Below are 16,837 nucleotides of genomic sequence, written 5' to 3'. Positions count from 1 at the left end.
AGAAGAGTACAAGAAGCTGCTAATTATAGATGAAAAGGGCCCAGCAGTTTTAGCCAACAACCGCTGAAATGCTATGTAAACCAAATGTTTTTGTTTAAAAAGCCAGGTATTTAAAAAACCAGGTATTTGCTTCATGACCTCCCTCATGGTTTACATTCATCTCTTTAACTCACTGGCCAAAATCCAAAGCTGCTTTTGAAAAGAAACATTTTTAATTTTGGAGTCCAACTGGCTCATCTCTGTTAGAGGTCAATATTTCATTGTTTTTCTTTAGACAATTGACCTTGTAGATCCAGAGAATGAGCAGGTTCTAGAGATCAGCTCTTTTCCTGACTGAATAATGGGTTTTGTATTCTTCTTTCCACATTACCTGTGAAAGTAAAACCCCAAATTCGGGATTAAATTAAGTGAGCTCTCGGCTCTGTTCTGCTTCCATAAATGTGTTGCTCAAGCTTCCTCCATGACATAATATACCATATATATCAATACTGTCAAAAGCTGCTGAGAGGTATAGGAGCAGCACATCCAGTTCTTAGCACAGATCACCCACTTAAGAAACCAAAGCAGTTTCAGTAGCATATTCTGACCAAAGCCCAGTTGAAATTAATCCAGATAGTTCACACCATTCACAGGCATCTGGAGCTGTGAGGCCACCACATTATTTTTCCCAGGATGGGAACATTTGAAACTAGCTTATAACTGTAAGGGTAGGTTTCTTCCTACCCTGGGTAAGTTCTTGTTACTGTCTCTTTTAGCCAGGAGTGGGGAAGAATGTTATCCTTCCTATAAGAAAGCATTGGTCACTTTTCTTAAGTGTGATTTAATTACCAGAATGAGCAAGAGTTGAGTAAAAAGGTGGTTGCTTACATCTTTCTATACCATCTCTTCTCATCCTTGAGATCTACACATTGAAAAGAATCCAAAATAACAGGACCAACAACTGCTGAGGTTGCATCTATTGTTTTTAGACATATGCTATCCAGAGTCATTGTAGAGTTGGATGTCCTTATAATTCAATCAGATAAACTCTGGATTCCATGTCAGGGTAGATCCAGTTGGCTTTGTCCACAAAGAACCATGCAAATTGTTGACAGCAGCCTCTCTCCAACAACATGAAGGAAGAGATGCTGCTCTATATGAACGAGCAACCTCATCAGAGAAGTTTGCTGCCTTCACTGCCATGAAACGGGAGTTCAGAGGGACCTCACTCTCTATACCCTCTGATCCACTCAAGAATTCCTTCATTTGTGCCCCAGCTCATGTTCCATCTACTTCATCACCCTTAGCTGGTAAGTCAAAGGGCTGACTTGGCTGGGTGAGAAAACATTTACGAACAATCCTGTCAGCTGCCCATCTGTATATTGCCCAGATCAACAGTATTATCAAGAGATAATACAGGAAATTCTCCAAACGCCTTCAGGGAACCCTCCAGAAGCATCAGGAGTTGGATTATTTTACTTGGTTCTTCAGCTCTGCAAAGCTATGTACTGGCCACAGGTCTAAAGCAGACTAGTTCGTGTGTGAGGGAGATGGTGGCATCACCCTTAAAAGGGCATGGTAAGCCCAGAACATGTCAGAAACACGAACCATGAAACCATTGCCAGCTTTCTAGCAAGGAAAGCTTTTTTAATTGTGTGTGAAATAGTCACAAGACATGAGTTGTCTCCCACTGTTTTCCCAAGGCCGTCAATCCTTTGCTTTTCTTCTTTAAACAGACATTACTGAAAGGGAGAAAATGAGCATGGAAAATACCATTCTGTTCTCGCCTTTTCCACGCAATTCTTTTACAGCCTGTCTAGCCAGACCTTGGGAAGTATGCCATTTAAAATCAGAATCGGGGTGAATCAATGCATTTCCACCCTTATCATTGGCAATGTTTAGAAGCTTTTTTTTTTTCCTGACTTCTAAATAAATTTTCCCAGCATAGTTTTTAGAACCATTACTTAAAAAATTGAAGCTGAAAATCTGAAGGTCACAGAGAGCTTTAAAATGCTGTAACAGTCTGCAAACAGCAAATAGAAACAGAAATAAAATTAATTTAAAAACTTCATTGTAGCATAAACATAATAAAAATTGACAAACAAATAATTATGATATAGATTTTCATTCCTTTTAGTGCTCATTCTTTCATTATTAGTGCTGTGCCTTTTTATATTTTGTCTGCAATTAATGAGACTTTGAACTTAGATGAGAGGCTTCAAAGAAACCCTAGGACCATAGATTACTTTTTTTTAATTTCCCATAAAAGAAATTCTGGAAGGATGCAACAGCAACTCAATTCATTTCTGTATTGTTACCAAGAAGGGTATAAAGTTTATATAAAATATAAAAAGGGTATAAAATGAAGCCACCAGAAGCCAGATTTAACTCAAATAAGACATTACTCCATTTTATGCTGAGTGTCTTTCTCTTCCCATAGCAGGCAGCTCTCATGAGCTCATGGTATACAAAAAAGGAGCAGATTTTGTTGGTTGCAAGACCCTGATTCAAATCCTTGCTCAGTTCTGAAGATCTGAAAGAACTGCGCCACTTATTACAGCTGTCCTTTTCATTTAATCTGTGCCCCAAAACCCAGATATGTCCCCTGGAATATCTTGCCCTAGTGTAGATCTTAAACATGACATGGCTAAAACACACCACAGTGTCAAAATTATGGTGGTGGGAATAAAAAGCTCAGCATCACCCATATGCATGATTTGGTCCCTCTTGTTGTGCATCTTTACTCTATCCACTGTGGCTCTTACTCTCCTCAAAAATGATCAGTGCAGTCCCACACACTGACAAGTTGACTACCCTGGCATAGATGCCTTCAGCACAGTAGAACGAATCCCCTCTATTATCATACCACTTATACACTCAGGAAGTTTCTCCTAATAGTTAGAAAGATCTGGTTCCTGTCTTTTTAGCCATCGATCTTGGTCTGGGAGAATAGATTTCTGTCTTCTCCAGAGCAGACTCTGGACAATGTCTTCTTTTAACCAACTTCAGGTTTAACATCCTCACCTTTTCAAACCATTCCTCCTAAGATTCAAATCCCTTCTATATCTGGATTGCATTCCAAGGTGACCATTTGGAAGATGAGGACCAAATGCTACACTCTAGAGATGTAACTTGACCATCTCCAGATCTTGAGGTATCATCAACACTTCTTTAGAAATGTATCATCATGGTATCACAATTTAATCTGAGTTGTGATCAGTGTGATAGGATAAGATAACATAAGAACAGTTCTGAAGCTGGATCAGGCCTTAGGTTCATTTAATCCAGCATTCTATCATACAGTGTCAACTGGAAGCATTTTGATAGCTTACAAACCAGAACAGATAGATGCTGGGGAGAGTGAAATGCATATGTGTATATATATCACTAAGGAAATCAACCCTGACTGCTCATTGGAAGGATTGATAACGAAGCTCAAGCTCAGATACTTTGGTCACCTAATGCGAAGAGAGGACTCTTTGGAAAAGACCCTGATGCTGGGAAAGATGGAAGGCAAAAGGAGAAGAGGACAGCAGAGGATGAGATGGTTAGATAGCATCACTGAAGCAATGAGCATGAAACTGAGCCAACTCAGGGAGGCAGTGAAGGACAGGAAGGCCTGGCGCGATATGGTTCATGGGGTCACGAAGAGTCGGACACGACTTAATGACTGAACAACAAAAATATATATCACTGTCTCACCATCTTGCTACCTCTCTATTTCTATCTCTGGAAGCCTAACAATAGCATTATAATTCTCTTATGCTTACTTAAGCAAGATGGTTTGTGACAGATTGGAAACAGCCAAATGGCCAAAGGTCAAACTCTTAAGTTTTTATTCCTGGATCTGTGCCAGAGGTTGCATCCAACGTGAGAGAGGAGTGCTGGGTTGAAAAATTACCTTTTTTAAAAAAAAAAGTCAAGTAGACAGAAAAGAAACGGCCTCCAATGGATTTTTGCAAAGGAGAAGAAACAGCTGGTGACACTGATAGGGCTATAGCAAAGCAGTCCAGCCCTTCCTTCACTTTCTAGGTGGCTGAAAAGGAGGACTGGAACAACCAGGGCAGATCCAAAGTGATGGAATCACATCGAACAAATGCAAAGCAAAAGGGATGAATTGTTCTATTGCAACTATCTGATCAACTCAAAAAGACCCCATCTAGAAACTGTAAAGAAATGAAAAGCTTTCTGAGATTGAGGTAGAAAAACATGATGCCTTTTTGCAGGGAGGAAAAACGAAACTTTTATGGAACTTTGGCATCATAGGGAGGGATAAGAAGCATTGTCTGAAAAGACAGTACTGGTCATGAGAAAGGGGAAACATCTGACCTTGAAGAGACAGCCCAGTGAATGCACTTTGTTTCTAGCTTGGAAAATTCATCCCAGATCAGATTTTTTTTAAAGGATTAATCAAGTTCTCCCTCAATCTATCCCTTATTATTTAGCTATCACAGAGGCTCTTTTATGCCACCCACCTCTTGTTTAATCTCTTAGCAACTAATGGGGGCTATTGTATCTCTGCCAAAAGCCTTTGAATCGCCTTTCTGGCCAAATAAACATGAGAGAAGAAGAGGAAAAATATCCGTTTTCTCCCTTGGGTGTGTATCCACCAATCTATCCGTAATAGACCCACTTTCCCTTCCAGTCTTCTCCCCATTGAATGCCTCCCACGCCTCCTCAAATTTATTTTCAAAGCAGGAATAGCTTAAAAAATTCCTAACTTTCTATTATCACATACTACTGAAGTTCTGGGATGCAAATTCTGTTGTTTGCTGGATGCAAATTCTATGCCCAGAAATGTCAAACTGCGAATTAAAAATAACAGAAGGTAAATACAGGCCATATAGATATGATTTTTTTGTTGATGTTTTTGCTTAATTTTGCAGGACAGTCCTACTGAACTCTGTGAAGGGCTGCAGAAATAATATAAGAACTCAGGGTTTAAAATCATATTTTTTAAAAAATGCTAAAGGAGTACCAAGAACCTGCACAGAAAAAGACAGAAACTGGAGAAAAATGGTAAAATGATTTACCACTACATCTCCATTTACCTTTTCTCAAGGAGACTGGGGTCATAAAAATAGTTCCAATATATATTTTATCCTCAGAATGAACCTGAGAAGTGTACCAAGTTGAGAGCAAGGCTGGTTTAAGATTCCCCAATAATTTTTACGCATAAATGATCTACAGCTCTTCTTCCCTCCTTACCCCAGCCTAGCAATTGTATTGCACTGGTCCTATAAAAGTGATATGACAGTGAGTCACTATGGAAGACCAAAGCAATATCTGAAAACAATAAAGGAAGAGGGGGAAAAAAATCTTTAAAAAAATGTGTTTTCCTCAGAAATAGCAAAGAAATCACAGTCTAGCTTGACCAGCTGCCAATAGTTGTACCACGCTCACTATTTCTGGTTCCAATAGCTGTATGGAAGGAGTAGGAAGAGGAATGATTATTGGCGTCCTCACAAAGTTGTTAATTTGAATCTTTGATAGGCAAGAGTTGTCCTTTCCTTGGAATGGGGAAAGGAGGAGGAGGGGGATACTTTTTAATGTATATCCTGCCTTTTACTCAAAAGCTTGCAATGGGTGTTCTTAGCACTTTCTCCTCCCATTTTCCCCACCATGCCCCTTTAAAATAGGATGGGCTAAAAGAGTGACCAGCTCAAAGTCACCTACTGAACATCCATGACTGAAAATGGACTAGAATTGGAGTCTCCTCACTCCAACACCTTCACCATTATACTATACTGAGTGTTGGGCTTAGAGAGAACTGGCCCAAAATTTCCCAAGGGAACTCCATGGTCTGCTGTGGACTTGAACCTGGGTTTCCCTCGGGCCAGTGCAGCACTTCAACTACACTACATGTTGGATCTCACATTAGAGACAAAGTAGGACACTGGCTCACATATTGAATTAAGTCATACTGTGATAAGCGTACCGATGATTTATTGAATTAACCACCATTGACTGGATGTGCACAGTACTCTAAGCTGTGATGTGGTTTCTTTGGTTTTGCTTAGTTACGTTGGGTCAACCTAGACTTAGAAAGGGTGTGGGGTCACCAATGGGAATGTGGCCTTTTGAAAAGTATGCTTCCAGAGTTCAGCAGATGTCCCTCTTTCCTTATATTTAAGTGTCCTTCTCCAAACGCGGAAAGCAATTCTTGAGTCTTACGGACCTTCAGAAGCAGCTGCAGCTTTGCTGGTTTGCGCTCAGGATAAGATCCCAATAAAGAAGCAATGGATCCAGAGTTACCGTTCAGCAATTGTTGCACTTTCATCAGGGGCACTCCAAAAAGAAAACTCCTACCCAAGCAAGATTGCTTCTCAGACAGTTTTATTAACATTTACTAGAACTCCTGGTAACATTAAAGTACAAATAATAATAATAATAACAACAACAACAACATCTGGTTGACTATGCGACCAACCATAATAATAATAATAATAATTTGGTGCAATTCAAGCCCTTTCTGAGATGGTTGTGCTTCAATCTCCCTGCAGGAGAGAGTTTCTGAAGTCCTTGAATGGAAATCATCAAGGCTTTTTAAGGCTACTGGGCTACTTCTCCATACCACCTGGAACCAAAGTGATACCTGCAAGACTGTCCCTATAGAAGGACTTCTTTGCTGCTTTGTTCGCTTTTCCTTAGAGAAAGTCAACAGGATTGCTCAGCCTTTCCATCCATCCAAACCTTGGGAACAGGCCGACATCCCAAGATGGCATACCAATAGACCGGATTTTGTGGGAGCAGTCAGAAAGCAAAGCTGGTGTCTCCAGCTGCTGGTGTGGCTTCCATTGATGGCTGAATAAAACTGCTGCATCTGGGAAGAGAGAAACAGCTAATTAACACCCAGAGCATTTGACTGGCTATAAAGGTAGGCATTCGATTATAACCAGCTGATAAAGGCAGGAAAGGACTTTTCCTAGGAAGATTTTTTTAGAATGCACTGTTTGTTACTCCATGTGCAACAAGGAAGCCATCTCATTCAGCCTTTTCACTTTCTTCCAGGACCTGGTTCAAATGGATGGTAGACCCTTCTGAGATATTTAATTGATGGTTGATTTTCTCCAGACTTTCTATGGGATGATATATTCTGAAGTTTTATTGTTGCATTCTGTAAGCCTCCCAGAGTGGTAGAGATGGAGGCAGCCTATACATCTAATAAATGAATAGGGGCAAAATGGAGCATTTTATCTCTGAAGGGTTTCACTCCCTGCTCTTCCTCTGAATAGGCTGATCAGAGTCATTTTTGTATTTCTGCAATGATATTGTCTAAAACAGTCCAGAATACCATGAACCCCTTCTTGTTCTGAATGATTCTCTTCTTGATAATGCACAAACTGGAATGCTTGGATTGGTCTGTTCAGAAGGAAAGCAATTGAATTGGCCAATCTAAGCATGATTCTACTATATGCCCTTCTTTAATGTTTCCCCCAATTGTGGCTGATGGATGTTCCTCCCCGCCTTGTTTTGCATTTTGCTTCTTTAGGTTTTGTTCTTATTCTTCTAATGTGGATTTCCCTTGAACTAGACTGATGTCTCCTTCTTGGTTCTGGGTGACTCCAATCCTATCAGCACTCACAACTGCTAATAGAAAGGACTGAGAACATGACTTGGAATTTCTGGAGAGAGAGAAATAGCACATGAGGGATGAATGGATGGTTGTCCTAAATAAGAGAGATAGATGCTTGATGCATGGATGAATATTCTAAGAGAGATGTAAAATCAGCTGCATTTCCAAAGATATTCACCCCAATCCAGCAAGGAGCTGTGCCCATAACATAAGCAGCACCACTTTTGATACTTAAAAGTCTGTCCAACGTTTGGCAGTCCAATGTCTCTCCCTTTGGAATATCAGTTGGAGCCTGAAGTAATTATTTTCCTGCGGCTCTTTTGGTGCTTAGGTTCTGTCTCATGGGGATTTTTATCACCTCCCAAGGTCAGCAACTATGCATAACGTGTGGAGAAAAGTCAGACAGGGTTCATTTGTTTAAGGAATGGATCAAATGGGTAACACAGCAAAGGTGCATTGAGTTGTGCCCTGTATATCTAAATGTAGCTTAGAATCATAGAATTGGAAGGGATCATTTAGGCTATCAAATCCAACCCCTTACACAAGGCAATTTCTTTTTAAAAAATGTTCTGGAAATAAAGACATTAAAGCCACAATAGCTGAAGTCAGCAAACTTTGAAGGCGAGGATGCCAAAACCAACAGAAAATAATTTAAGGACACAAGCAAGACCTCAATGGAATTGCCAAATTTTGTGAGCTCCTGAAAGTCCCATTCCCTAGATTCTTGCTTAAAATGGCATCTCATGGGAATACAGTAATATTGAAATATTGTGAGATTTAGTGATCTGACCAGACTTAGCCTCCTTAAAAATGTTTAAACTTTTAAAAAAAACTGATTTACCTTTGCAATCTTGCAGAGGTCAATAAGAGATAATGTTGCTGACCTCCATGATACATTTAGTAATACGCATTTATGGATCCCACCACTACCACACCCATGTTCTGCAATTCTGAGACTGTCAATAAGATTCTCCCGAGGGGGAGGCAGTCCTAATTATGACTGAAATGTGAATCTCACAGTATTACTTTCTCAGCAGCAAAGCAATGCTCCAGGATGAAAGGCTGGCTTGTGATACACCTGCAAATGTTTACACCTGGAATGGCAAAACATGGTCCAGTTTGGAAAAAAGTGTCCAAGCCACTGGGAGTTTGCAGGTTGAATCCTATTTTATTTCCATTCAAATATATATATACAGTATATATTTTCATCTTCCTGGTCCATCACCAGATTGAAAGGTTATAAAGCTACCGAGGTTTCCTTCTTCACTATTAAGTGTCTATGCAGGAGAAAGAGAGAACATTCATGAGATTCTCCCTCCCACTTACTGAGATCATTTAGGATGTCCCTGTTCTCTGTTTATAGAAATTGAGGATCTCAGTGACAAGTGGGAGGAGCTTGGCTGTGATATGCATCCCGTCTTCTGAATTTCAGGCTTTGAGTTAGTCAAAGTGGCATGAGATAGAAGATTCCTCCAAAGTCACCTGAATGTGGAGTGGGAACATGCCCAAAGATGGAAAAGTGGGAGAAAACAGAATAATGCCAAAAATCACTCTGCTGCCCTCACCATGGGATCATCTTACTTTATCTTAAAAGCAGCACAGGGGCCTTTGTTATTAATGGCTGCAGAAAGATACTGAGCTCAGAACTCAATCCAGGCTTAACTTGCCAAAACACCTTTCTTCAAGGCAGCCACTCCCACTTACCTTGGCCAGATAAACAGGCTTTGGAACCAAATATCAACTTGGCAGAAACAGCTCATCTGCTGTAGCCACCCTGATCCCCACCCATATTATACTATAGGTGCCAATTAAGTCCTCCATCAAGCACAATGTGTCCACAAGTGGCAACCTGGACTATTGGCAGCTGAAGAATGTTGTGTGGCAGGATTATCTGAGCTGCTCTAATATGAGAAAGGGGGAAGAGCAAGCAGGAAGTGGTTCTGGATTCTCTGTTTCAAGACTTCTTGTTCTCCAGTTCTCTGTTGTCCCTGGGAAAAGCCTACACAGATTAAATGGAGGGGCAGGGCAAAAGGAATGAGAGACATGGACTGGGCTCACACCGTGCACTAAGCCCTAATGTGGTTTAATTCATTCTGGCTTAGCATATTGCTAATTGTGGTTTATAATATATACAGTTAAGCAACTCATGGTTAATATGAGGTGTGAACTCAGACTATAGAAAAGGCAAGAGGGGGGGAAGTCTGTGTGAGAGAAGGGGTGCCCAACAGGTCAGGTCCTCAACAGCTCACTGTCAAATTTTAGTAGCAAATGCCAGGGCTCTTAAGGGCATATCAGCATCTGAGATGTGGCTTGTCATTGTCTCTCCACCTGATAACCCACAATTTTCTTCCACCCTATGATGTTATTAGAAAATGGAAGTAGTGGGCAAAAAGGGTAGGGCAGAGGTGGGTACACAGAATGGGCAACGGGTTTATACTTACAGGAGAAATCCATTTACTGCAACAGGATCTATGCAACAAGCTGTTGAGTTTTAAAGGCCACACTAGACTACCTCGGTATTCAGAACAGCATCAGATTAGATAGCAACAGCCTCAGCCGCTGTGGTGTTCATTCGCATCAAAGCTTGAGGACTGGCAGCTACGCAAACTCTAGGAGTAGCTGAATCTTGAACAGCTTCACAAACTGAGCTCACAAGGGAACACATGCAGAGCACAAATATTAAACTGTCATTTGTGTTGTTCTGAATACTTCTCTTTGAAATGATCCTGAGAGAATGACCAGGGGAAAACCTACTGCTTAACAACTAATGTGCCATCAAACTATCAGCTTTCAAAGTTTTAAGGGACCCAGGAACGATGCTGGGGATGACTAAATGCAGAAGAGGAAAAACACATAGAGCTTGCTGCTCCTTGCCAATACAGAGATAGTGTAAAGGGATTTCACATTCAGCCACCGTAGAGTAATTTAGCTCTGGCCTTGAGGAGGAGGAAACATGAGAAAGAGACTCAGAACAACCCCATCTTGACCTTGTTGTCCTTCAAAAGGGGCAATGAAGGTTTTGAAGATTCTGATAATATAACCTGCAGTAATAAAATATAGGTAGTCCTCACTTAGCAACCACAATTGGGACCAGCGACACAGTCAGTAAGTGGAAAATCACATGACCATGACTTATGATTTTACTTCCACCTTCCACACTGAACAGTATTAACTCTTCTCGTCGCAAGTGAAAATGTGTGCCAGTTGCGAAGCACACAAATGGTGATCACGTGACTGCAGGATGCTGCAATGGTCGTAAATACAAGGATGGGTTGCAAAGTTATTTTTTTAGCACCGTTGTAAACTTTGAATAGTTGCTGCACGAGGCAGTCGGTAAGCGAGGTCTACCTGTAGCGTTCCTGGAATCCCGGAAAGGCTGAGAGATGGGAATGATGGGAAAACAGCTCTCTCTAATGCATTTCTCTTTGTTATAAAAACTCTTTAAGCGGTCAGAGGAATCTTTCAGGGAAAGCAACAACAGCCTTAACAAGAAACAGCTACTGTATATACTTGTGGATAAGCCATCTGCAGAGAAGCTAAATCCAATTTTGGGGGGGTTATTTTGGAACCTAAAATTCTCAGCTTATCTGCAAGTATATATGGTACATAACCGAAGCATCAGGATTAATAATTAATAATCATAATTATTATCTATTTTTATCCTGCCTTTTATATATTCTGGTCAACTCAAGGCAGCAAACGTACTTAATACTCCTTAAATAATTAAATAAATGCATTAAATAAAATATTAAATAATCCTTTCTTTCTTGATGTCAGCTCTGGTGTACTCTGACAGAAATAATTTATTTTTTTATTCAACACTGGAGCTCATGGTAATCTCCCCACTCTGGAAGAACCCTTCCAAGATTCAAGTGTGGCTCAGGTTCTCTTCTAGACCAGGATTAATCAGTTGTTCTACAGAACTACTGTTTATTTTTGCTGCATTTGACAATATTTCTGTCAATGTTCCAGAATTTGTTGGGCAGGGTTGGGCTTCAGGGTTTAGTGACCGTGGTCTAGACAATAGATTTCCTGACATTTTGCCAGAAACTGTGGCTGGCATCTTCAGAAGTAAGGTGGTCTGCTATGCACCTGAAGATGCCAGCAGTTGCTGGTGAAACATCAGGAAATCTGTTGTCTAGACCACGGTCACTAAACCCTGAAGCCCAACACTGCCCAACAGATACCAACCATGAAAGCCTACACCAGTATATTCCAGAATTTGATTTGTTGGGTTTTGGATTAGAATGTTGTGTGTACCTAGTTATGGCTGTTTGCACTAAATACTTGTTTGCACACACTCTGGTTAGTAATATGTGGACTCAGACAATTGTGGCTTAGGCAACAGATCATGGTTAAGCAACTACAACTTGGCATGAAATGCAAGTCAAGAAATCTTCCTCCTCCTCCCCCACCCCGGTAATTTGCAACTTGATATTAAGAACTCTTTCCCTAATTTTTCTGGATCCCTTGATTCTGTTTTAGAGCTTCAGCAGAATGTCTAAGGGGGAAAAAAGCTTTTAAATCTTGCCCTGTACAGGGCAGAGGACCCAAACAAAAGCAGCTTGGAAATCAGAACATTGGCTATTCAGAAGACCTCCTTATTCTGAGCCAAGACGAAGGAGACCCTTGGAAATCACAGATGCAAGAACAAAAAAACTTCACCAGCCAAAAAGTTGTAAGAGGCCGGAGCATCTTAGAACAATATGTGCATTGTCTAAGGGGATTTCCCAGGGGAAAATACTAGCTGTTGAAACAATTAATGGCTTGGCCTTTTATTTCAGTTTTGAAAATCCTTCAGCAGCACTTACCCAAAATATACTCAAAAGCATTGACTACAGATGCTTCTGGCTTGCAGTTTTGGCATTCAGAGGCACCTGCGTGACAGGCATATAAATTTTATTTCCACCGCTAATGCAAATCTTAAAGGGCTCTGTAAACTGAGCTTGAAAATGGACTTTTCCCACACATTGCAAAAGCAATTAATTGTTGAACGACAGCTCATAGACACCCAAGCTGTTGCGGCAGGATCCGGGGGCTGAACTAGAGTTTGGAGAAGCAGTTATTAGCAGCAAAAAAATATCCAAATCAGTCCAGTGAGAACCTATGGCGGTGTCACAGCGATGTAGGCTGCTTTTGTCTGGGTTCGTGTTTAGACAGAACTCCATCCTTTGCAGACAAGACAAAAGGAGACACGTACACTAGGACAAAGCCAAAATCAAATCTTCTACAGGATAGATTTGTGTAATTTGTAAACCTAGCTGCACAATTCCTACAGCCACTGTTCTATCTCTAGCAATAAAGCAATCTGTCTAGAAACTGGGTTCAACTACAGTACTATCCACTTTTAAGATGCCCTTGGGACTAAGCTAAAGAAGCAACCCTTTTTCATAGCATCGTTACCTCTTTGTACCTTCAGCTGAAGCTGTGCATAGGTATAAAGGTATGTGGGAATGACTTTGGGAGACTAGACCCAGAGACGCTGCCTAGGGAACGGTAGATAAGAGGCAGCATAACCTGCAGTTGCATAGTGAGCAGGGCAAGAGGCTCAGAAGAGACCCTCCCTAGTTTCTCGGGATGTAAAGAAGTCCGGGAGTGGGGAGAGGATTGTGCTTTCAGACTTGCAAGCTTCTGTCAATGTAGCCTTACGATAAAGTAGAATTAGCTCAGCTGGTTGTATTTCCTGTCTGGCCTACCTGGCACGACTGAAATAGGCTGGCATCCAGTGCTAAAACACACCTTTAAAGAACTCTGTGAGTAGAAAGAAAGGCAGTAAATAGAGGCTGTACCTATGAAAAGACATAGAAGGACTCATGATTAAGATCTGGCCATCTTGGTCTCCTCTTGACCTTTTCATCGGTCCAGATATTTAACTTCTGGTGTATTTTTATTGTTACCCAGATTATTTTAAGTGCTGTGTTTTATTGTCACTTTTTATTTGTTGCTTTAAGTGTTTCTCTTGACATATTACTGTCAGTCACCCTGAAAATCTGAAGTGACTCCCTTAAATTAAAAAAAAAAAAACCCTAAACAAAGTTCAAAACACATATCCAAATTCACTTTTTTTCCAAAACTGTTTTCTCAGATCTTCTATGTTTGCAAGCTTCAGATGTTTCCACCTTCAAAGGGCTTTCCTGCAAAAAAAAGATAGGTAAGCCCTGACTGGAACTTCCCTGAAGAAATCTTACCTCTTGGTGCTCCGCTATAATCAATGCTCTTGACTGTCAAGCCGGTAAGTGTTTCCATGTGCTAACAAAAGCTGTGGGGATGAGGGAGTAAGGCACTGTGGTGATACAGTTCCAGGTATCTGAGGTAGGGTCATAACAATCCAGTGTTTTGCATCTCTGTGTCCCAAAGTAGCCCCCCACCACATAAAGCTTGTTTCCTGAAGCCAATGCGTGGCAGGACATCCGCTTAGCTGTCATGTCCCCAATCCGTGTCCACTGGTCTGTTTCACAGTTAAAACGGTAAGCGGAGGCTGCAGTATATTCTGTGTCTCCACCCATGATAAAAATCTGGCTGCCTAAGACAGCAGCTGCTGTGTAACGCCAGGGTTGGGGGCACTCAGCTTTGATAGTCCACCGGTTCTCGATGGGGTCGTAGCACTGGACTTTGGACACCATGTCCCGGTGAATGCTGGTTCCACCAAACACGTAGAGCTTGAGCCGTGCGCTGACAACTGCTGCATTGCTGACACCATCCCTCAGGGGAGCAACCATGGTCCACTTGTTGGCAACCGGATCATACTTCTCCCCCTGCTTTAGCGAAACAGAAGGAGAAGCAGGAAAGACCCCCGCCACTGCGGTGTGACCACCCACTACATAGAGGCAGTTCTCTAGCTCAGCTGAACCATGTCCAAACCGAGCGATAAGCATTGGAGCAGCTTTGGACCATTCTTCATTAACCGTGTCATAGACCCAGACATCCTTGGATACACCATTTTCTGAGCCTCTCCCTCCAGTAATGTAAACTTTGCAGCCAATGGCACAAGCACTAAACTCTTTCCGTGGGCTGGGTAGGTCTGATTTAGGGATGATCTCTTTTGCCTTGTGGTCTACTTGGTAAACTTTGTCACACATGAATGTCTGCCCACCTAAGATGAGCAAAGTATGCCCAGCTTTGCGGGGCTTGGCACAAGGACTGGTGACCACCCCGTCATTCTGCAGGATTTTCTTCTTGCACCGAAGAGCCTCACCCATGATTTCCTTGTTCTCCTCCTCTGTTGTGATCAGCTCCTCATAGGCCATGGCTTCTTTGAGGCATTCAGAAGGCAGCAATGCCAATCGCACATTCTTTAGCAGCTCTGGAAGAAAAGGCTTCCTTTTGCCTAAGTCATATTTCACCCAGTGGATAACTGCCTTGAAGACCTTCTCCTCATCCTCAATTTCCAGCTCATCACTGGAAATCAAGTCCAGCAGCGTATCTTTGGAGAGGTTGTTAAAGTCATCACTCCTGTGGATTGTCTCAAAGTTGACCAAGCACATCCTCCAAGAGAGCTCATAAAGTCTCTTGCACTGGTGAGCATCTGAAAGGACCATCATTCCCAAGCAATTGGAAGGACAAAGGTTCTTCTCAAGGAACTCAGCAGCTGCATCTCGGACATCATGAAACTGCAACATGTCTCCAGCTTCCAGGAGGGACTCTGCATTCTCCTCATTGATAATGATCTTGGATGAGTAAGCATAGTCCAGCAGCAGCTCCAACACCTCTGGATGAAGGCTATCATGGAAATTAACTTCATCCCCTAAGCTCTCACGAAGGCCATTGCTGAACATGGCTTCAAAATATCTACTGGAAGCAGCTAACACTGCTCGGTGACATGAAAAAGATTTATTCCCTGCAGAGAGCGTGACATCAGTGAACATGCAGTGCTTTCTCATAGTATTGAGGTGAGACAAGACACAGTCTGAGTGGGAGGCTTTGTGGAAAAGCAAGATGTTCATTGAGCCGGTACTGGTCCTGGATTTACGGTTCTCGTGGACACTGACTGACATGACTGCTGGAGTATAAACTGTAGGAAAAGGAACAAGAAAATCCTTATTTTCAAATAATAGTGGTTGACAAACACAGTGGAATTTAACACTGGGGAGACTCAGAATGAAATCTAGGTGACCTTGTACTTAGTCATAGTCTCTCAGCCTAGTATACCTAGCAAAGTTTTAAAAAGATGTTCTAGACACCATATAAAGCTTGTTAGAATAAAGGTGGGATGATAAAGAGGTATAATCTGGAACAATAAAATGTTATCCCTAAAATCTAAGGAAATATATCCAGGATTACCCATCAGTGGGAGTAGTAAACACATAGATGTCTTGATCCATTTCTAATAGCCAATCAACAAGAAGAAATGCAGAAATGGAATAACAAATAAGATGAGCCCTTGATCTCATCGTGGCAGAAGGCTGAATAAAATAAAAGAGCAAGGCTCAAGTTGTCCTTAAAAAATCCTCCTCCAAGGACTTTCCCAGTTCTTCTTCAGAGTCTCTTGCTGGAATGGCAACACTAAAAATCAAGATTAGATTCTTTGCTGGCATACTTTCTCTATTCTCTCCATTTCTCATGGATGCCAAATCACACCCTTCTGTCAATTTCTTTCCCCAATCCAATCATCATTTCCATTCACACCCACAAACACAAAATCCTCCTGGTTGCTACTTTTGCATGTTTGTGCCAAGTAATCATTACACTCTGAAAGAAAAGTAACAAGCTCCTCATTCTAAGCTGGAGGCCAAATTTCCTTGTTGGTTAAAACATCTGGATTTCCATTCCCAATCTCCCTGCTGGTTTATTTTTATTTTTCATAGCAGTGGGTTTTTTTTTTTTTTGAAATTTTATATGTGTAAAAATAAACAATGAAAATGTTGAAGAGACAGCTTCACATTTGTTGTGGTTGCCATCTTCTAAGGCTAGCTATTTGGGACATTGGAAATTCCAGTTTTGCAATGCCAAAAAAGGCTGAGAGGTTGGGTGGGGGAAAGTTCCTAAAGCCGTCTATTATACTCTTCCCGAGAGAAAGTTCAAATGAGCCATGGCATCAGAGTTAGAGGACTCCACAACTGCAGATTGAGTCTCTGTGGTTAGAGCACTCCATGATTGCAGATTGTGTTACCCTGCTGGAGAGTTACTATAATTAATAGCTGATGTAAAACCCTGCATTTGTACTTACTTAACAGTTCTTATTTTCTAACTCCTATTATGAAATTGGGATTATTTTTAAGCAAATGTCTACACCAGTGTTTCTCAACCTTAGCAACTTTAAGATGTGTGGATTTCAACTCCCAA

At 41.3% G+C, this 16,837-nt stretch overlaps 1 protein-coding gene across 1 annotated transcript in view; it reads right to left on the bottom strand.

Annotated features, from left to right (window-relative positions):
• Positions 1-6,307: 6,307 nt before the first annotated feature.
• The window catches only part of KLHL25 (kelch like family member 25), a 31,277-nt gene continuing 20,747 nt past the window's right edge, over positions 6,308-16,837 (bottom strand). Inside the window, exons 2-3 of the mRNA XM_007430322.4 lie at positions 13,744-15,566; positions 6,308-6,802 (exon numbers count right to left, since the gene is read on the bottom strand). Of these exons, the coding sequence (XP_007430384.1) occupies positions 13,780-15,549 (1,770 nt within the window). The 5' untranslated portion in view covers positions 15,550-15,566 and the 3' untranslated portion in view covers positions 6,308-6,802; positions 13,744-13,779. The remainder of the gene's footprint in view (positions 6,803-13,743; positions 15,567-16,837) is intronic.

The sequence above is a fragment of the Python bivittatus genome, unplaced genomic scaffold, assembly GCF_059951505.1.
Source record: "Python bivittatus isolate LINGU-HERP-01145 unplaced genomic scaffold, Pbiv_v1 ctg000140_np1212, whole genome shotgun sequence".
Taxonomy (NCBI): domain Eukaryota; kingdom Metazoa; phylum Chordata; class Lepidosauria; order Squamata; family Pythonidae; genus Python; species Python bivittatus.
The sequence above is the reverse complement of the archived record's forward strand: the minus strand, read 5'-3'. Positions and strand labels throughout refer to the sequence as shown.